This window comes from Eretmochelys imbricata, chromosome 1, assembly GCF_965152235.1.
Source record: "Eretmochelys imbricata isolate rEreImb1 chromosome 1, rEreImb1.hap1, whole genome shotgun sequence".
NCBI classification, from domain to species: Eukaryota; Metazoa; Chordata; order Testudines; family Cheloniidae; genus Eretmochelys; species Eretmochelys imbricata.
In genome coordinates this window covers 41,902,809-41,925,149 of record NC_135572.1, presented here as the reverse complement: position 1 = coordinate 41,925,149, position 22,341 = coordinate 41,902,809, and the positions used below count along the sequence as shown (strand labels likewise).

Genomic DNA, 22,341 nt, shown 5'->3' with positions numbered 1-22,341 from the left:
TCAGTTTGCAGCCAGTGCTCCCTGTGTGCTGTGCCAGCAGAGATGCTGAGTGGATTTACTGCATCAATGCCGCACAAGCCACATCCCCTTCCAGGCCAGTGCCAGCCACTCTTCTGGCTGTGCTGCACCAGCATGACCCCACTTCTACCTGGGGGATTACTGCTCCCACATCCATATGTATCCCTGTGCATCTTCTCCAAGGGATACTTGTTTACTCCTGGGGGAATTCTGTGCCACTGCGCATATGCACAAGTTATGTCCCCCGCAGATTTCTTTGCTTCCCTTCAGAGAAATGACTTTCTGACAGGGAAGCCACGAGAGCGGTCATGCAGCCCTCCCCAGCAGTACGTTTCGGGTGCCCAGGGCAGCCAGCAGAGAGGTAAATCACTGTGGGGCAGGGGATGGAACTGGGGAAGACCCAGCTGGTGGCTCCTACCCTGCGCTGGGGTCAGCACGGCATCCAGGGCCATGTCAGACCCACCTCCAGATTTCTCCCCTAGCTGTAGGAAGCTCCGTAAACTCTGCCATCCCCTTCCCCACACTTCCTTTACCCATTGCTCCTCAGCTGCAGTGGGAGAGATCACTGTACAGGGGGCTGCTCTCCCATCCACCCAACCCCCGTGCATCCAGACCCCCTCATACCCAGACCCTCCCACCAAGCCTCACCCCCCCCACACCCAGAACCCTCCGTGACAAGCCCCACTCCCCTCGCACCTGGACCACCCCGATGATCCACCCACACCTGGATCCCCACCCTACCGAGCCCCAACCAGCTGCACCTGGATCCCCACCCCACTGAGTCCCTCTCCCCTGCACACCCAGTCCTCCCCCACCCCCCAGCTGAGCCTCAACCACCTTCACCTGGACCCCCCCTGCAGAGTCCCATTACCGTTGCACACAGAACCCCCCAATAAGCCCCTATCCATCCAGATCCCCCTTGCACTTGGATCCCTCACTGAGCTGCCAACACCCAGATTGCCCAACACAGAACCCTCTTAACCCACACCTGGATCCCCCCACAGTAAGCTCCTCCACATTTGGATCCTGCCTTGCTGAGCCTGCCTGCCCACACCTGGTGCACCTGGCACAGAGGGACAGGGTCCCGGGGTGTTTCTGGGACAGGTCCTGTCCTTGCATTGTGTCAGCGTTGGGTGCAGCCTCGTTGCTGAGTCCGTGTACCGGGGTGAAGGGTGGGGAGGCCGCAGGGTGATTTCCTACCTCTGTGCAGCCAGTGGCCTGTGCTCCCCAATGCCATGCTGGAGCCTTCACATTTATTTGACAAATGAAATTTGCAGAATTTTAAAATATTGTTTGGAGAATTTTTAATTTTTTGGTGCAGAACGCTCTCAGGAGTAATAACTAGCGCACACATACACACACAAAATATACCCAACCCAGCTGCACATAATAGGAGACTTAATTTTATAAAATAATGAAATGTTGGCCAGTTTTATTAGGTAGTGCGCTGTTTTGAATGTAAGCGCTGTGGGGTAGGAGTTGCTTCTTCATATATGTTATATGCATGTAGATGTACATATATACACATGCATTCATGTGTGTTGCACCTAGCATAATTTGGACCATGTTGTAATACAGATAAGTGATGGTAGTAATGTTTGACGTTCTGCTCGCCTGTTAGTATTCTCTTCTCCCATTGGTGCAGCACCCCTAGACAGCAGCATTTCAAGTTCTCCGGACCTCAGATCGGCTGCTCCCAGCTCTTTGTGATTCATGACTCTGATACTGTTTCAGCTTTTAAATCCAAGCTGATGATTTCATAACTAAAATATCTGAACTTCTATTTTCATGATTTGGTAAAACTACTGGTGATTCATGTAGTGAGAAGTGCTATAGAACTGCAGTTTATTAATAATAAGAATACTTAGTACTTCAAATGGTCAGAGAGCTTAATCTAGTTTGGTATGATTTTGGTAACACAGGTGCAATACAGAAATATTCGTTTGTGTAGAGATGAATGGATTATGTAATATAATTTGTTCAGATGAATTGTTTCCTAACATTCTTTTGTCTTTTTATAAAGGAAAGGGTATTGTGCCAAATAACATAGCCCGCAGGCCAAGCTTTGAAGGATCAAATGAATCTTTTCCGTCCTATCATCAGATCAGTAATACAGCCTATGAAGGGACAAGCTTTGGAGCAGAAGGTGCAAATATGCTTAGTGATGTTCCCAGGACATACATGGACTATTTACTCTCTGCTTCACAGTCTGCGGCCATGAATGCTCCAGTACAAAGACCTTCAGGAGTAGGCTCTCATAGCACACCTGGGAACCATCAACAAAAAACATATTCTGCAAATATGGACTCTCCTGTGATTAATTACCCAGTGACTAATCACAGTAGCCAAGCTTTACAGCTGCAGGCCACTCATGGCTCAAACAGCCCACATTACAGCAGGCAGCATATGCTGGTGCAGGGGGAACCTATGGGGTATGGTGTTCAGCGGAGTCCATCTTTCCAAAATAAAATGCAGCAGGAGGGAGGATATGCAAATCTTCCAAATAAAGGGACTGTTCAAAATAACTCTGGTCATGCATTTCAGCAGGCACCAGCCAGTCTGTACATACATACGCATCACAAACAAACAAGCCCTTCCTCTCACCAGATGCACGTGATAGCCAGAGGTCCAGCATTTGCTAATGACTTTTCAGACAGCCCACCACAGAATCTAATAGCTCCATCTAGAAATAGCTTGAACATGGACCTGTATGACATGAATAATCCTCAAGTTCAGCAGTGGCAAACGGCAGCACCATCACACCGTGATTCTTTACAAAACCCAGGGATAGAAACATCCCCACGGCAACATGTATCCTTCAGACCAGACGCCTCAGTGCCAAGCAGAACTAACTCCTTTAACAACCACCAGCAGCAGCAAGTGCCATCTATAAGACAGGTTCCTCCAGGAAAACCTGATCCTTCAATTACATCTCCAAATACCATCACAGCAGTCACATCTGCTCATATTCTCCAACCAGTGAAGAGCATGAGAGTGATGAGACCTGAGCCTCAAACAGCTGTGGGGCCTTCCCACCCTGGCTGGCTACCTGCACAAGCCCCACCTGTGGATGGCCTAGAGATCATTGAACAGCACCCGCTTCCTGTTGGAGGAGCGAACGCCTACCAACTAGATGTTGATTACAGTAATCAGGAGCCCAGGTGTCCTCCACCACCATATCCTAAGCATCTGTTACTTCCCGGTAGCTCTGAGCAATTTGATATAAACTGTTTGTGCCTGGGTGTAGAACAGACTCTCCGGGGAGTCCCCAATTCAACGTGCAATAAAGCTGAGGAAAATAGCGAAAGGAATGACAAAAGCAGCAAAAATGCTAAAGTGGAAAAAACAAGCAAGGATAAAAAGCAGATCCAGACATCTCCTGTGCCAGTGCGAAAAAACAGTAAAGATGAGGAAAAAAGAGAATCCCGAATTAAGAGTTACTCACCATTTGCCTTCAAGTTCTACATGGAACAACATGTGGAGAATGTCCTAAAGACCTACCAGCAAAAAATCAACAGAAGGTTACAGCTAGAGCAAGAAATGGCCAAAGTAATGCTTTTTCTTTTGTTTTAATACAAGCAAATCATGGTCAGATTGGTATAGAAGTAACATTAATCAACCAAAAAGAATAAAATGTTCAAACCAAGGTGCCTAAAGTTAGGATCCCATGGGAGCTCCAGGTGATCAGCGTCTCTTAAGTCCAGGCCACTTTTATTTAGGAGTCTGTGTATTTAGAAGCCTATTTAAGGCACCCATGGGGGGTGGGGGGGGGGATATAATTGTGTTTATATAAAAACTGTGGAAGTATTCCTCCCCTTCCTACACACACATGCAAACGCATGCTCTCCTTGCATTAAGGAACAGATGAACTGCTCGCTTAAACTTTTAAAATATAAATCACTTTCAGGAAGAAAGTTTTCCCCCTAGATTGAACCACCAGCAGTGTGTACACTCCCAGGAATCTCTAAAACAGCAAGAATCATTTCACGTGAAAATAGTAGATGCTCCCTTTGTATTTCACATCTGTATGTACCTCTGCTCACTTTTTAAAATGTTATTACTAGGCTTTCTTTTGGCTTGAATCTGGCAATTCATCCTACCTGTCCTTCAGGTTTCCCTTAATCTCCCCTTCTATTCTTTTTATTTATTTGTAAATTTCACTTTTATACAGACTCCAAATCAAAGCTTTGCAAGCCTTTGACATATGTTTTAAAAGCACCAGGGCAAGCAAGATGCAAAATAAATATCAACCAAAGCCGCAGCAACACCCTTTCCTCCCACCCTATGGCACACTTGACCTCCATTGTTCTGAACACTACAGCTTAGCGCCCCCACATTGCACTTTCCCATCAGACAGAAATCCCACTCTCAATTGGCTCAGCCTTCAGTCAATGCCTGCTTAAACAGATGGGTTTTTAAACAGTGCCCAGAAAGCCAATGAATTCAGGACCGTGGGGGCAGAGCATTCCAAAAGAAAGGGACCTTTATAGAGAATGCTGTGCCAGCAGCTCCCTCCCTTATATAATAAAGGAATCAAGCTCCAGGGCCTCTGCTGATCACATCTGTGGCAACATGGCACAGGGAGAAAGGTATCCTCTTCAGCAGGCAGGTCCCAGCCCATTTAGAATTCTAGGTCGGAACCAACACCTTAAATTCCACCCAGAAACCCACCGAAATCTTTTGCAGATAAGAGTGCTGGTAACATTTGTTACCACCGTGAAGCACCACTTAATAAGTGGACTGCTGTATCTTACACCAGCTTAAGTTTCTGGGTAGATTGAAGGTGTAATTCCATGTGGCATGAATAGTAGTAATACAGTCTCAAGATGACAAAGGCATGGATCACAGTAGCAAGGTCCATGTCTGAAAGAAACAGTCACAATCTCCTGGTCAGACTTGTCTTGTTAAAATAAACTCCTCCTGTGAGTCATTCTGGAAATGCTGGATTCAGTGCAGTGGTCAAAGATTTACAGAAAATAGAGGTGATAGGCCAGGATGCAGTGAAATTGCAAGAGTTTCAAAAATATATCTACAGAGAGCAAACAAATTCATATGTGTCTCTTCTAGTTCATGGTTAATTTCTCCTAACCACATGCTTTCAGAATGCTAGTTTGATTAGTCTCTGGCTGTAAATGTAATTATACTGGCTGTTCTGATTTGTTTTTTCCTTATAAAGGCTGGCCTTTGTGAAGCAGAGCAAGAGCAAATGAGGAAAATTCTCTACCAAAAGGAGTCCAACTACAACAGACTGAAGAGGGCCAAAATGGACAAATCTATGTTTGTAAAAATCAAGACCCTAGGTATTGGTGCTTTTGGGGAAGTGTGCCTTTCCTGCAAAGTGGATACCCATGCCCTCTATGCCATGAAAACCCTGAGAAAGAAGGATGTACTGAATCGTAACCAGGTGGCTCACGTCAAAGCAGAAAGGGATATACTTGCTGAGGCAGACAATGAATGGGTGGTAAAACTCTATTACTCTTTCCAAGATAAAGAAAATTTGTACTTTGTGATGGACTACATCCCTGGTGGGGACATGATGAGTTTGCTGATACGGATGGAGGTCTTTCCAGAACATCTAGCTCGTTTTTATATTGCAGAGCTCACTTTGGCCATAGAGAGCGTACACAAAATGGGATTTATCCATAGAGATATCAAGCCTGACAACATTTTGATAGACCTTGATGGGCATATCAAACTGACTGATTTTGGGCTGTGTACTGGATTCAGATGGACTCACAATTCAAAATACTATCAGAAAGGTAGTGTTCTTATGTGTACTATTTGTGATGCGTGTTGTATTATTTCACCTTGAAATAAATAGTGGTGGTCTCTCTGCAAATGTGCTAGCTTAGAGTATACTGAACATTTTATACATGATAAAGGTGAAGAGGCCTAAGCCAGTGGCTTGGTGACTCTCATGCTAAATTTGCTGTATTTAAGGATATGTCTACACAGCAAAAAAAAAAAAAAACCCCATGGCAGCAAGTTTCAGAACCCTGATGTTCAGGCTCAGGCTCACACCACGGTGCTAAAATCAGCCATTAATCATTCAGACTTGGGCTCTAAAGCCTGGGGACAAGGTGGGCTTCACAGTCTAAGCTCCAGCCCAAGCCCGCATGTCTAAACTACTATTTTTAGTGCCGTAGCACAAGCCCTACAAGCTCAAATCTGTAGACCAGGATTCTGAGACTTGCTGCCACCGTTACGTTGGTTTTTTTGCTGTGAGAAGACATACCCTTGGTGTGTCAGATGCTTTCAGCTACTGCTAGTTTAAGTCCCCATCAGTATCTTAAACTGCTGTGATAGCAATAGATTGCCAGTTCTCGCTGGCTTCAGGAGCGGGATCCCTACTGGTGGCAAAAGGAGCTAATCATAAAAGAAACTCATCTGATGTATTCCTGGCCCCTGTGATCATATGCATGCCATTGATCAGGAATGAACAGGGCCTGAACAGTAGTCATAGGGCAATCTGTACAGATATCCCCATCATATTACACCCCTCTGGTCTTTACTTGGAGATGTGATTCTGAAAGGTCTAGTAAGGGACTGAGAAGTGGGGCTCATTATGGAAAATTAGCCAAAAATGGAGAATTTTTCAGATTAAACCTATTCTTGTTTGTTCGAGAGAGAGGGGGAAATACTGGTTGGCACAACTAGCCATTTAGTAATCTGTTTTCTCATTCGTTGACAATTGTTTTATAAATAATAAACTTTTTTTTATTTCCTCCTTTTTCTGTTTGAAAGGGAGCCATATCAGACAAGACAGCATGGAGCCCAGTGATCTTTGGGATGATGTGTCCAACTGTAGATGTGGAGATAGGTTGAAAACCTTGGAGCAAAGAGCCAAAAAGCAGCATCAGAGATGTTTAGCCCACTCATTAGTTGGGACCCCTAATTACATAGCTCCTGAAGTACTGCTTCGCAAAGGTAGATGAGCTCTATTTCGTTTTCGTTCGGTTAAATGAATGCTGATTTTTTTTTTTTTTAAGTAAATATAATTTTGGGGAAGGGTGTCAGTTTGACAGCCCTGGACATTAAGTCACCTGTTTGACCAGTACAGATTTCTTCATTTGCCATACCAATGTGCCTCAGTACTATTCACCGTGAGAGTTGAGATGGTACTTCTGCCTCCAAGGCCATTCAGTCCTTGGCTTTTCTGCTGAGGCAGCTAATAAATACTGTGAGACAGATAACCAACCTGGGCACTAGGAAGGGGACTGAAATCACTAGCTAATTCACGTAGGGCAATGAGCAGCCAACAGAGGGTATCTGCTGACTAATTCAGACTGGTGACTGTGGCATGGAAATTATAATGTCCTAGGGATCTCTCTTCCTGGCCAGGATTTTGGGCAGCCAAAGAAGAAAAACCTTTCACGTTTTATACTGAACATCAGATCAGGGCTTGGGGACTTTAACCAGTGCTTTGTGGATGCCCATGCAGTGCTGACATGAGCTCTAAATTGAATAGTTATGAACTGAGATTTTCAAGTTTACTCTTGGCCTGATCGTATGTCCATTGGAGTCCATGGGCGCTTTTCCATTAGCTTCAGTAGACTTTACATCACGCACTAGAGGATTTAGCCACACAAACTTCCATTGAAATCAATGACTAACTCATCTAGTTGACTTTAAAATCTCAAACTTGTACCTTACTGTGTAGTCTCAGGAAATGACTGATGTAAATTGCTCCTGTTTGCATGGAATCCAGTGAAAGATTGTGTCCTTTCACCTATCCCCTGAGCCCTGCTGTGTCCCTGAGCTGTATTTTAAAATTCAGCATCACCTCTCTATAATCTTGGTAGTAGATCAGTCATCAAGTGTTCTGTTTTTCCTCTGAGGAACAGTATGTGCTCCATGGCAGGATAGGGCCAGAACGATGCATGCAAAATCCTTGCTCTGTCCAGTTATGTGCCCCCTGTCAGCCCTCAGTCACCAGTGTCACACCTAAAAATATGGAGAACGATCTCTAGCTGCCAGGATTAGGATTTCTCTGCTTTCAGGAGTAGAATTTGGGTCAGCCAGCAGAAGGCACAGAGGGATATGGATTTTGAGTAACTTAATTTTCGGTCACAAATCATACTACGGAGAATGAAAAGGTGAGAGAGAAGATGAAAACATAGGCTGTGTTTTTCAATATTATTTAAATTGGATGAGGAAACAATGTCTGTACTCAAATTCTTATTGGTCGTGGGACACTGTCTTTTGCCTGCCTTTCAGGATACACTCAGCTCTGTGACTGGTGGAGCGTTGGGGTGATTCTCTTTGAGATGTTAGTGGGGCAGCCTCCCTTTCTGGCCCCCACACCCACAGAAACCCAGCTAAAGGTAGGTTAAAGCAGAATTCCAAATAGACCTTATGTTTATTTATTGGCTCCCCTGTATCTGAGCACGTCACAGATGTTAATTTATCCTCGTCCCACTGCTGTGGGATAGGGAAGTGTTATCCCCATTGTACAGAGAGGGCAAAGAGAGATTAAAGGCCTAACTTTCAAAGATGTTGAGCAATCACAAATCTCCTCCAAGTCAATGGCAACTAAAAAACAATCGGGCCGTAACTGACTTGTGGAGCTGGGAATGAAACCCCTGTATACCACTCCAGTGCCTTAACCACAAGATCATCCTTCCAGCCTCCCAGGGGCTGAATATCACATTTTAGCCACTCCTTTCTAAAATGCTTAAATTTTTCCCACTTTAAAATGGAGTGGGGGAGGGAGAAGGATTCCTCTCTCTTGATGGGACAGGTCCTAATTCAAATACTTACTTTCCTTTACATTGTGACTACACAACTCTTGGGTGAATGCTGTCTGGATTTTTATTCAGCAACCTGGTAATCTGCATGGGAACATTGTTTCCAAGTTCTACACGTAAAGAGAAGAACCTTCTCCTAAACTGTTCACCATGGATTTTGCTATTGAAAATCATATGTTCATTATAACCTCACAGTTTGCAATTGCAGTATTCCAAAGTTGAGCAGTGGTTGCAATTCTTTTTATTAGAAGGAGGTATCTCTCCCTCCATCTCCCTAAAGGCAAATTGCAAAACTAAATGAATACTGAATTTAGCTTAGAAATGTCTGTGCTGCGTATCCATTCAAACTCGGCTGTGGGGGCGTTCAGCAAGGAACAAATTCGCACTTACACTGTTTACATTTCTTTTTTCTCCTGTCTGTAATGCAGTGGTCTTTCCTTGTTCACTAAATACTTCCCAGAAGACACAGTTCTGTGACCGCAATGATACCATAGGTTGCATGTGTTGTATTCTGGGAATATTTTAGTGAGCCAGAAACAATTTCACGGAGTGGGAAGAGGGGCAGAGCAGGAATAACTGTTTTTAAAAACAAGTTAAATTTACATTTTCTCTTCTTTTTCTGCTTAGAATGCCCTCTACAGTCTGGCCTGTGAAGGCTATTCAGTGTGTACATTTCAGAACTAAAATCCTGTTTTCCTTTTAGCTTTGCAGCTGTTCTCTAATATTTGTATAGGAAACGGGATCAAATCTTTATTGTTGTTTTCATGTCCATTCTTCAACATTTGTCCTATACTGCTCAGAGTGAGCAGCATATTTGCAAACAGTCAGCAGACCACTGGATTCTTGACTTTCAAAAGTAAAAATTGTGGGTGTGAGCTGACCTTGAGCTCAATCAGCATTGACAAATGAAGAGCTTTTGTTCAAAAGATTAAAAGACAATGTTGAATATCTTTCTCCTCTTCAGGTGATAAACTGGGAGAGCACGCTGCACATTCCCTTGCAGATCAAGCTAAGCCCTGAGGCAACTGATCTGATCACAAAACTCTGCTGTGCTGCTGAGGATAGACTTGGAAGAAGTGGCGCAGATGATATTAAGGCCCATCCTTTCTTTAACTCAATAGACTTCTCCACTGATATCCGCAGACAGACAGCTCCCTATGTTCCAAAGATCAGCCATCCAATGGACACCTCAAATTTTGACCCAGTTGAAGAAGAAAGTCCTTGGAATGACACTAGTGGGGACAGTACGAGGACATGGGACCCACTAGCCTCTTCAAACAGTAAACACACAGAGCATGCCTTTTATGAGTTTACTTTCCGAAGGTTTTTTGATGACAATGGATATCCATTTAGATACCCAAAGCCTTCTGGAATTGAATCTAGCCAGTCTGAGAAGTCTGATGCAGAAAACAAAGATGTGGTGGATCAGACTGGAGCCTGTCAACCTGTATATGTGTAAATTATTGTACTGAGTACTCCAGATAATCTTATTCACAAGTAGAAGAGGGCCTTTAGCTGACAATTTAGGACCTGATCTTGCAGTTCTTATTCAGGCATAGCTCCAGTTGAGGCCATCGTGAGTCGGGGAGTGAAAAGATTGCAGGACCAGGTCCTAAATGAGCATTCTAAGTTCAGGTCAGTTTCATTGTAAATAGCTACATTGATAATTACACTTGAATTTCTGGTCTTTACCAAAATCTGCAAGGCCAGCAGCCTATCCTTGCCAGGCCTATTTTTGTTTGAAGTCAACATCCCCTACTCTGATCAGCATTTACAGACTTAAACAATGTTATTTTTTAAACGAGTAAAGAGCACTTATTTTGTTTATAGCAGTTTTTTTTCCTACTAAATTATAGGGATTAACTTTGACAAATCATGCTGCTGTTCTTCTTTTCTATGTTTTTTATTTTATCCATGGCACTTATTGTTTCACATTTAGGAAAAATGCATAAAGCTGAAGAACATGTGATGAAAGGTCTCTGTGCAATAATGTTAAGAAACTAAAAGAAAAACTGCTCTCTAATTTTCTAAATTTACAGATGCCATTTTATTCACACCATGATTTTTGTTTAATTTGTATTTTCCGCATTTCAAATTTGTGACATGACCTTAAAGCTGCTTTATTTTTTTCTGCTTGTTGGGATGTAATAGAAAGTGTGAGTAAGTGACAATTTGGGTGTGATTTCAGTGTCTGGTGTGTGAAGAATGTTGCATGAGCAGTGTTTTTCTATACGAAATGGCCGTTTCTTGCCATTCACAGGCAGGTCCTGTGAATCCATTTTTAATGAGGGTCTAATATTAGACCATTTTAAACCTGTGTTGATAATGTATTGTGTGGATGATTTTCTCTTTTATGATTGTATCCAATATTAATTTTGGACAAATTGCGAAGTTATAACTGATTAGTGATTTTTGTGGTCTTGAAGTAATAGGTCAATTTTAGTAAACATGTATCATCTGCACACACATCTCCCTAAGAAGAGTAAATTGCAAACCATTATTTACAGTTTCCTTGTGGCAACAGTCTAAATCTAGCTCGTTCATGTAGCACACAAAGCACAGTGATCAATAGTTAAAAATTCACCATTTAATACTCACTGTCCATAACACACAGTATCCAGGCTAAAATACTTAGGTCCACATTTTCAAACCTTAATGCCTAAAGCTAGGTGCCTAAATCCATATTTAGGGTCCTAAATAAAAATGGACTCACTTTATAATAGGCCACTGAGCACCTACAACTCACATTGATGTCAGTGGGGTTTGGCGGTGCTCAGCACTTCTAAAAAATCAGGCCACTTATATTTTGGTGTAAAAGGATTTGGGAACATAACTTAGGCACTAAGGTTTGAAAATGTTAGCGTTGTTAGAAAGTTATTCTGTCCTGTTGTCTCTTCAGTGGAAATATTGCTGTGATGGAACGCAACAGTCCCTGATTCCTATCAAATGATAGGCATACTTTGAAATATCAAATCTTAACTTTGTTAAAATATGTATTTTTCTTCTATATATAGATGTGAGAATTATCAAAGTGATATTGGAATACTAAAGATAATTAAGCCATACATATTTACTTTTATTATATATAACTAAATAGATAAACAAAAAAAAATCTTAATTCAGATTAGTGTAATAGTCCTATTTAAGTGATTGACATAACAACATTGAGGAAAACACTCCTTCAGTGTGTCTTTGCTTTATTATTATTATTATTATTTTATTTTATTTTATTTTAAATCTGGAGCTTCAGAATTTTTCCGTATATTACTCCACATATTATTCCTTAATGTTTTTAGCATATCCTATCCTATCCATTGTTTAGATATCTAAGCAACAACACATATAAATTCATCAGTTTGGACGAAACAAAAATGATTGTGTATTTGTTTACATTTGTATGAAAGGAGTGCTATGAGGTATGCAGTGCTTGTGTTGTGACAGTCCATGTAAGATTCAGTATTACTGCTTTTTTGTTTGTTTGTTATTTACATCTATCTGACATTCTTTCATGTGGTAGGTTCTTTCTCAGGAACTCAATTTAACTGTTATTTATTGATATATCATTGCTTTTGAAAGCTTCTACTGGCACAATTTATTATTAAAAAATTTGAATCAAAATCTAAACTGCATTGTGTGTTCTTGAAATGATCATTTCTGTGTGTTTGTGCTATGAGGGCTGGTTTGTAATGTTAGTGGTGGAGTTGAGGCATAAAATTCAGATCCAAATCTCAGCTTTCTTCAAACCTGGATCCAACATTTGGTTTAGATTCTTTCTATATACATTGGCCAGTTTATTTTCTACACTCACAGCTAGTTTCTTCTGTAGACTCCCAGCCCCTAGCTGAGGAGTCCCCTGGCATGGGAGAGTCACTAGCTGGCATAAAGCCACCATGACCATGTCTTTCATCTTTCTCCATCCTTAGTGTTGGGGGCAAAAGTTTGAGCATGGTGCCACTACACTAGGGCGAACCCCAGCTGGCATGCTAGTCCCTTGTGGTTGTAGCCAGTTGGCATCGTGTAGAGCAGCACCAGCAATGACACTAATAAGGAGGCCAATGGAAAACTGGCCCCTGGATTGGAAGCCACAAGTGGTTCTTTGCAGCCATCGTTTTAGCTGCACGCAGTCGGTGCTTCACACAGTTGAGATAATCTGGTCCAAAGTCCTTTATTCGGGAGGGGAAGGAGGAGGGAAGGCAGCTGATGTCACTACCATGGCTCCCAGGATGAACACTTACCTTGTTTGAGAGTGTGCTGTTGATCTGGCCTCTCTAGTGTAGGTAGGATGTCCTGGTTTGGGTCTGCAGAAACTGTAGGAATGAAAGAATAAAAAATAGAAATGAAGGGACATGATTGAGAGAAAATTTTAGTAGTAGCATATTTTGGATCTTTGATTTTCATTATCACCAGAATCCCTGAAAGCCCCATCCTATTGTGACCCCTCCAGGCTAGTACACTAGACACATGCTAAAATATTAAATTTCTCTTCCTCGTTGTGCTGCTACGTTACATTCATTCTTGCACACTGCTTTGGAATGTGAACTCTTCAAAATGCATTGACTAGAAAAGAGAAGATTGTAGGAACTGTGGTCAGACTCTTCTCAAACCTTTGCCATTGCAATGTGTAGCAAATGTGCCTCAGGGTAATCCTTCAAATAAAGGACTATTTTTCATGAGCACCATTGAATACCTCTATTTTGCAACTGGTTACAGTTTTTCTTTCTTACTTCATGGCACTAATGCAGGGTACTTAAAACCTATCCCTATTATTCCTATTGTTGTGTATTGCTACTTTAAGTTAATGCAGCCTTCATAGATTATAAGGCCAAAAGGAACCAATGTGATCGTCTCATCTGATCTCCTGTATAACACAGGCCATAGGAGTTCCCTGAATTAATTCCTGTTTGAACTAGGGCAGGGGTTTTCAAACTTTTTTTCTGGGGACCCAGTTGAAGAAAATTGTTGATACCTGCGACCCTACGAAGCTGGGGATGAGGGGTTTGGGGCATGGGAGGGGCTCATGGCTGGGGCAGAGGTTTGGTGTGCATGGGTGAGGGCTGCAGGTGGGGCTGGGAATGAGGGGTTTGGGGTGTGGGAAGGGGCTCTGGGCTGGGGCAGGGAGTTGGGGTGTGGGAGGGGGTCAGGGCTCTGGGCCGGGGGTGCAGGCTCTGGGGTGGGGTTGCACTTCTAAACTGTGATCAAGTTACCCCTTAACACCTTTGGTTAAGCTAAATAGATTGAACTCCTTGAGTCTATCACTATAAGGCATGTTTTACAATCCTCTAATCAGTCTTGTGGCTCTTCTCTGAATGCTCTCCAATTTATCAACATCCTTCTTGAATTGTGGACACCAGAACTGAAGTATTCCAGAAGCAGTATTCCAGAAGCAGTTGCACCAGTGCCAAATACAGGGGTAATATAACCTCCTTATTCCTAGTTGATATCCCCCTGTTTACAATATAAAGACTGCATTAACCCTTGTGGCCACAGCTTTGTGCTGGGAGCTCATGTTCCACTGATTATCCACCATAACTTCCAAGTCTTTTTCAAAGTCATTGGTTTCCAGGATAGAGTTCCCCGAGCCTGACAGTGTAGAGCTTTACATTGGGTCGATTCATGCGTACTGTTTGCTTCTGCCCAGCTCACCAAGTGAACCAGATTGATATGTCAGTGGCCTGTCCTCTTCATTATTTACCATTCCACCAATCCTTGTGTCATCTGTGAATTTTATTGGTGATTTTGTTTTTTTCCAGGTTCTTGATAAAAATGTTAAATAGTATAAGCCCAAGAACCAGACATAGTGGGACCCCACTAGAAATATACTTGCTCAGTAATGATACCCTGGTTTTAGTTATACTGAGGCCTGTCAGTCAGTTTTTAATCCATTTAATATGTGCCATGTTAATTTGGTATTTTCTTAATTTTCTAGTTTCTTACTATCTTGTGTGTTAACCAAGCCAAATATCTAGCAGAAACCTAAGTACGTTACATCAACACTATTACCTTTATCAGCCAAATTTTATGTTCTCATCAAACAAGATATCAAATTAATTTGATAGGATCAATTCTCCATAAACCCATGTTGATGGCATTAATTATATCAAAGCCTGTATCAATCCTTCCATTATTTTGCCCAGGATTATAGGCTGATAGGCCTATAATTACCCCAGTCGTTCTGTTTACCATTTTAAAATATTGGTACGTTAGCATTCTTCCAGTCCTCTGGAACTGTCCTAGTATTCCAAGAGTTACTGAAAATTAACATTAGCAGCCAAGAGTCGTAAGATTGGCTCGTCTCCATTAAATGCCTAGACAGGTTACTCCATGTCAAACATCCTGAGCAGAACCCCTCTAGTTATTTTAGAAGGTGAACGATTTACCTATAAATACAGATTCTTGGGAATTGAGCAATTTGTGATAAACTAGCCCAGAAAGTAAGACTGGAACCACTAATATGCTATTCATCTTAAATCTATCTCAGTGTGCAACTGGAAAACAAACTCCCACTTCACCTAGAGCAGAACTGAACTGTACAACAGTCTCTTCTGTTTAGCCTCTCTCTATAGCTAGTTTGCCTCTCTTCGTACCAAAATTTCAGAGGAAGCTAGAACCCCGAATTAACTGTATGCAAGCTGGCAAATTAGACACATGCCATACATATGAACTGGCTTCTGTATGTTCTCTGGTTTATATATTTCCTACTAAGATACCTAATATTTTATTTGAAAAGTTAGAACTGTAATTAATTTTTGGGAGCCTTTAAAACTCCTTGCCTCAAATAAAACGTTTGAATTACCTTTGGCTACAAAGAGGCTCCCACACTTAAAACCATATTATTGGGCAACAAATTGAAGAAATACAGCTACATGGAAAGAGAGAGAGGGATAGGTTAGTCCAAATATCCCTTTGCCTTACCACAGAGAGAGAATAAGGAATCTATTCTGAAACAGCATCCTTCATTTAAGGCAACACTTGACATTTGGGGTGAAATCGTGGCTGCATTGAAATACATAGCAAAACCCCCATGGACTTCAATAGGGCCAAGAATTCACCCTTGGATTTCAATTTCAAAAAAGTACACAAGGTTGACATCAAGTAAAATAGTCACTAAGTTTCCAGTCTTTACCCTGGAAGGCCTAAATAATTGGGAAGGTAGTCTAGCACTGAACAGTGTATGTGATAGTGAGTTACTACAGAGTGGCAAATCTATAACAAGCAGTGACAGTGTTGCAGGAACAAAAGGGATCTTCATAACCTCCCTTTGTACCAATATTGCCAGATGTGGAGGTTTTCAATAAGAAGTAGCAATAATTTATTAGAAGCAATTTTATTCCCGGTTTCTCAGTGGAAAAGAATTACAGATAGAATTTATAGAAGTGTATATAATTTGAACAATATTAAAGGTAAATGAGGAAGAAAAGCATTTGACTCTTAAATGGCTGAGGAAGAACAGAATTAACTGCACAAAAAGTGGTGCTATTGCCTGTAATTTGATGGAAACTCTGTAATAACTTTACATAGATTCTGTTTTACTCCTTACAGACTGGGCTATGATACAGCTGCCTCATATAGTGCTGGAGAAACTCTAGTGGAGAAGGGAACTTAGAACATATAATTTGGTTCTGTCCCAACGACAGAAATATTGGCAGAAAATAGTAACAGCTACCCAAAATATTGTTGGAATTAGAAGTATTGAATTCTTCCTGCAGGAAATAATCTCAGGAATAGATAACGCAGGAAGAGTAACAGCTAACACACAAAATCTTGTAAAAATGTTTTTCCTGGAAAAGAAATGTGCTATTGTAAGATCATGGAAGCAGTGCCTTCCTCTCGTGGCTGTTAAGCAGCGTATGGCATGTGGTGAAAATGGAAAGCTGAACTTGTTCATATCAAAATAAACCAAAGAACTTTAAAAATGTCTGGTCTCCTTTCTTAAATTATGCAGCATAACAGAACAAAAGAGAAAGTGGACAAATGGACAATTTAACTTGAAACTGGACTAATACTCTGCCTTGTAAATGCTTAATCTTTTAGGGTGCTTTTAAATCAGTTCAATAAAGGTGAAAAAGTACTTGTGTGTGCAGATAATGAGTTTCAGGTGTATTGGTGTGTCAACTATTTCAATTATTTGCTGTTTGGTTCAATGTTTCATATACATGTTTTTGGTTTAGCTCTATTGTACGGTTAAGGATCAAATGTTAGGCTGTCAACTTTTTTCTTAAGTCAGTGTTGATTATGATAATTCTAAAACTTTACAAAGTAAGGTTTTAATCTGATGTATTGCTAAGACTGCAATAAAATGCTACATTTTTGGTAAAGTTTGAGATTGGTGGAGTGGCAAGTAGGGAGGCAATGGAGGAGGTTCAAAGAACGCGGTTGACGACATGATAGAGCAATGGACAGGAAGGTGATAGTTGCAGCTTCATTTCCTTTGTTTCAGAAGGGAGTGACGTGTGTGTTGGGTCAGCTGAAGAGTAAGGAGTGACAATCATCAAGACATGACATTATGGAGGGCCTGAAAGACAGGTTTAGCTGTGTGGACAGTGCTGCTATTATTTATTTGTATTGGGATGTCACCCAAATGTCTCAATCAAGATCAGGAATTGTGCTCGGAACTGTACAAATATATAAGAAGACACACAGTCCCTATCCCAAGGGCCGTGAAAAAAGAAATACTGAATGTTTTGTTGCATGATAAATGTGAAGTTGCTGTGGTATCAGCCCACAGATCCGTCTCTGACGCTTCTAATAGTGTGGCAATTTTCCAACATATCGTTTTTGTTGGACAGATTGAGGATTGTGTTGATAATTCATGATGTCCTCCACAGCAAAACCCAGATTCTTAAATTAACTAAAGGCGGAAAAAGGATTATTTTTAGAACAGCAGTTGAATTCACATCATCCCAGATAAATGGTCTATCTGTTTAATTGGGGTGATTGCCAAAGAACAGATTCTTTTCAATGCATGAAATGGATGGAAAATACTGAATTAATGGCATGCTAATAGCTATGAAAAATCTGCTTCAGTGTTTGCATCCTATTGACGTGTTTTACTGCTCAAGTAATGCTTTTAGCTAGATTCAACTTCTTGCTGTGTGGCTTGTCATGGCTGCTAAACAAGTCTCTTACATTCATGTGATTTATTGCTTTGCCTAAAGTGCTTATTATTAAAGGAATTTATTAAATAAAAGCAAATATCTCCCAGCAAAATGCATGCCCTCGGGCCCCTAACTGAAAAACTGAATTTCCATTGGGAAGGATGTGTGTGTGTGTGTGTCCCAAATGAGAAGAAATCTGATGCATCCAGTTTGTTTTGATCTGAATTGCATCCCACCTTTACTGAATGCTGTTGCCTTGGGAAGAAGGGGATTTGCTTGGCCTTTCCTGCTGGCCTGCACCTTGAATCCGGTGGTCTGAAGGACATGGTTTCATCAGTTGTGAGTAGTGGGACAGAGGAAGAGATGATAGTTGGAGCTGGCCAGAAATTTCCTGATGGAATAGTTTTCCATCATAAAGTGTTGATTTGGCAAAAGTGAAACATTTCATGGGACTGCATCGATTTGTGTCAACATTTTCCTTGAAAAAATATCAAAATATTTTAGTTTTGAAAAGGGCAAAGTGCTTCACTTTGACTATCATCTCAACTTTTATATTATATGATTTTATATATATATATTATATTTTATTTCTTAACAGTCAAAATTTATAGTTGAAGTGAACCACTTCGATAAGGTCATTTTGATATTTCTAAAAAAAATTTTTTTTCAACTTTTCATTGCAATCCATGACTAAAGGAAATTTTGAATGTCTGAATTTCCCACAAAACAGAAATTCTGAGCTTTGACCAGTTCTAATGATGATGGAAACAGCAGAGAGCAAACGGACGTGAATAATATCTGAAATGTAACTGAATCTAATAGATCACATTCATCCTCAGTGTAATTCTATTGATAACAATCACCTGATGGTCTCTCTAGTTACCTTATCTGCTCTCCATGTCTTAGCAATTCCAATTTCGTATGATACTTAGTTGTGGAAGTTTTAACACTGCTGTGTGCGCAATCTGCTTTAGTTTACTGAAACTGTGTGGGTTGCTGATTTACATGACTACATTTGACTATGCCTGGTTGATGGTGGCTACACAAATGGTGGTATGTATGAAGTAATAGAATAACATTTTAATTTCTTCCTTGTTTTCCATGGAGACAGTAGCCCAAAATTGAGTGACTGAGTTTGATAATACAAGACAGCAGGCTAGATTACAGGAACTAGTGATGTAAATCTATTGTATGCTTGGCAAGTTTTAAGGCCGGGGGCGGGAAGCAGGGGGGAGACAGTGAGCATAATGCAAGGGAGTGAGGCCTCCATCTTGGAAATGCAGGAAGAGATTTCAGGGAGGGAACTAGGCCTGAACTAACTACATACAAAGGTGCAGGGGGGGAAGACAGAGCCTTTCAGACCCTACAAAACCTAGAGGCACTTGGCCAACAACCCGCTCCCCCCTTATTCTGCAGCTTGGGGGAACTTTTGCAAGCTACAACCAGCATCATCACCCAACGCTGAAAGTTGGATTCAAGTCTTTTCTCTTTTGCCGTATTACCATTAGAGGAGCTGGTGGGCCTGAAGTGCCAGCAACACATGGATGAAACCCAGCTCTACATCTCCCGAATACCACAGGCAAACAGTACAATGCCTAGTAGATGCATTAAAGCTAACTGACTGAAGCTGAACCCAAGCAAGGCTAGTGATGCTGGTAGGAAATGAAGTACTTTGAGGAACTCACCCCCTTCCTAACACCCAACAGATTGCTGTCTGTTTACAGCATTGAGTCCTGTTGGACTCTCCATTGCAACTGGATGCCAAATATCCACATCAGCCAAAAACACCCACTTCCACAAATAGATAGACAGAAAACTATGTCCTGGCTTTTCAGGCTTGAACCTGACACTTGTGACTCTCACACTCATGACCTCAAGCCTTAATTACTGCAACTCATAACATCTAGGAATGAAACCAGACAGCCTGGAATCACTCCAACTGGTGAAGTCTGCAGCACCCAGTCAGCTAAACAATGCAAGTTGCAGTGAGCACATAGCTCCAGTGTGCCACTTTCTGCACTGGCTCTCCATCAAACAGAGTCTAATTCAAGGCCTCTCTCCTGATGTGTAAAGTTCTTCATGGGCTTCGCCCTAGCTACCTGAGAGACCAGTTTTCTTCTCATGACCAGAACTTCCCACATTACACTGGAATTAGGCAACTATTGTCCTGTAAGAGAAAATCATGGATGTAAGAGACAGGACCTGGACTAAGGCTTGGTCTTCATTTAAAAGTTAAGTCGACATAGCTATGTTGGTCAGCGGTATGAAAAAAACCCACCCCGACAGACATAGCTCTGCTGACATAATCCCCAGTGTAGACACAGCTATGTCGATGGACTAATGCTTCCATTGATGCATCTACCATCAGTCAGGGAGGTGATGTTCCTACACCAATGGAAAAACCCCTTCTGTCAATTTTGGCTATGTCTACACTGTGGGGTTAAGCCAGCATTGCTACAAGGACCTAGCTATGCTGGTAGAGTATCTATAGTGTACTGTAGATATACCCCAAGGCTATGCAGTTGACTACATGAGGCGTAAAGAATGACCACCAACCTCAGTGGATTCAGGAATAAAAGCAAAACTGATTTCTTTCAGATTGACTTTGTCAATAAGAATGTTTCTCTTCCCTTTTCCCCCCACGTACATATTATAGGCACAATCTCTATGATCAATGCAGGCTTTTATTCCTAGAATTGGAAAAGAAAAAGCGAGAGAGTGTGCGTTTGTTATTTTTTAATACTTGGGGGGGGGGGGGGTACACACATGCTGCCAGAACCAAGGTCATTTAAGTAGAAACATAAATTAAGATTTTAGCAGATGTGAAGTCAAAGAAATACGAATGAGAGAAATGTTTTAAAAATAGTAATACAAAGATTTACAGAGCTTGGAGAGGAGAAAGAAAGTTAAAGGATTGAAAAGAACACTAAAATTACCAAGAGGCGAGGCGGCTAGGTGGACTGAGCTGGGGAGTGAGATGGAATTATGTTTGAGGATGAACTTCCTGCCCCAGAAATGCTCTTCTGCCTTCAAGACATTTAGCAAAAGGAAGTTGAGAGAAAGCCACAAGTCTACTTGATCAAGTCAGGCACTGTGAACAGGGAAGAGCCATTAAAGATGTCAAATTATATGGAAAAATTAGAATCACCAATGTGCATATTAGTCCAATACAGAGGGAGGATCCCTGTCCCAGGATGCCCTTTCAGAGAAGTTGAAATCCCAGTTCTAACCTCTGCTTAGTTTTCCCCAATCAAAGGAATTTTGGGACTTGTAGGCCAGGTGCCACTAAAATTGTGGGCCTGAGAGGATGTGGTATTAAGGATAGCCATTTTTCTCATTGGCAGAGAGAGCATCTTAACTGAGGAGTTGACCAAGACCTGGACCTGTAGTGCAGTTCCCAACTGAGGTGGAACTGGGGAAGAAGCCTCTGGAAAGGCTGTGGAAAGATACCTAAAAGGCAGGCAGACATGAAAACTGGAGGGGGGGAGGGGAGGGATGTGGCGAGAGTGAAATGGACTACTGGAGGCTGGAGTGGATGGCTGCCTCAGACTGTTTAGGGTCTTGGGATTGCCTTGATCGGAGGAGGCCATGGGCTACCCTACACCTCATTTCATAGAATCATAGAATCATAGAATATCAGGGTTGGAAGGGACCCCTGAAGGTCATCTAGTCCAACCCCCTGCTCGAAGCAGGACCAATTCCCAGTTAAATCATCCCAGCCAGGGCTTTGTCAAGCCTGACCTTAAAAACTTCCAAGGAAGGAGATTCCACCACCTCCCTAGGCAACGCATTCCAGTGTTTCACCACCCTCTTAGTGAAAAAGTTTTTCCTAATATCCAATCTAAACCTCCCCCACTGCAACTTGAGGCCATTACTCCTCGTTCTGTCATCTGCTACCATTGAGAACAGTCTAGAGCCATCCTCTTTGGAACCCCCTTTCAGGTAGTTGAAAGCAGCTATCAAATCCCCCCTCATTCTTCTCTTCTGCAGGCTAAACAATCCCAGCTCCCTCAGCCTCTCCTCATAAGTCATGTGTTCTAGACCCCTAATCATTTTTGTTGCCCTTCGCTGGACTCTCTCCAATTTATCCACATCCTTCTTGTAGTGTGGGGCCCAAAACTGGACACAGTACTCCAGATGAGGCCTCACCAATGTCGAATAGAGGGGGACGATCACGTCCCTCGATCTGCTCGCTATGCCCCTACTTATACATCCCAAAATGCCATTGGCCTTCTTGGCAACAAGGGCACACTGCTGACTCATATCCAGCTTCTCGTCCACTGTCACCCCTAGGTCCTTTTCCGCAGAACTGCTGCCTAGCCATTCGGTCCCTAGTCTGTAGCGGTGCATTGGATTCTTCCATCCTAAGTGCAGGACCCTGCACTTATCCTTATTGAACCTCATCAGATTTCTTTTGGCCCAATCCTCCAATTTGTCTAGGTCCTTCTGTATCCTATCCCTCCCCTCCAGCGTATCTACCA

The 22,341-nt window shown here is 42.0% G+C and overlaps 1 protein-coding gene across 1 annotated transcript in view; it reads left to right on the top strand.

Moving 5' to 3' along the window:
• LATS2 (large tumor suppressor kinase 2) overlaps nucleotides 1-12,383 on the top strand; it is a 70,576-nt gene extending 58,193 nt beyond the window's left edge. Inside the window, exons 4-8 of the mRNA XM_077809295.1 lie at nucleotides 2,042-3,567; nucleotides 5,195-5,777; nucleotides 6,763-6,945; nucleotides 8,236-8,342; nucleotides 9,730-12,383. Of these exons, the coding sequence (XP_077665421.1) occupies nucleotides 2,042-3,567; nucleotides 5,195-5,777; nucleotides 6,763-6,945; nucleotides 8,236-8,342; nucleotides 9,730-10,224 (2,894 nt within the window). The 3' untranslated portion in view covers nucleotides 10,225-12,383. The remainder of the gene's footprint in view (nucleotides 1-2,041; nucleotides 3,568-5,194; nucleotides 5,778-6,762; nucleotides 6,946-8,235; nucleotides 8,343-9,729) is intronic.
• Nucleotides 12,384-22,341: the final 9,958 nt, after the last annotated feature.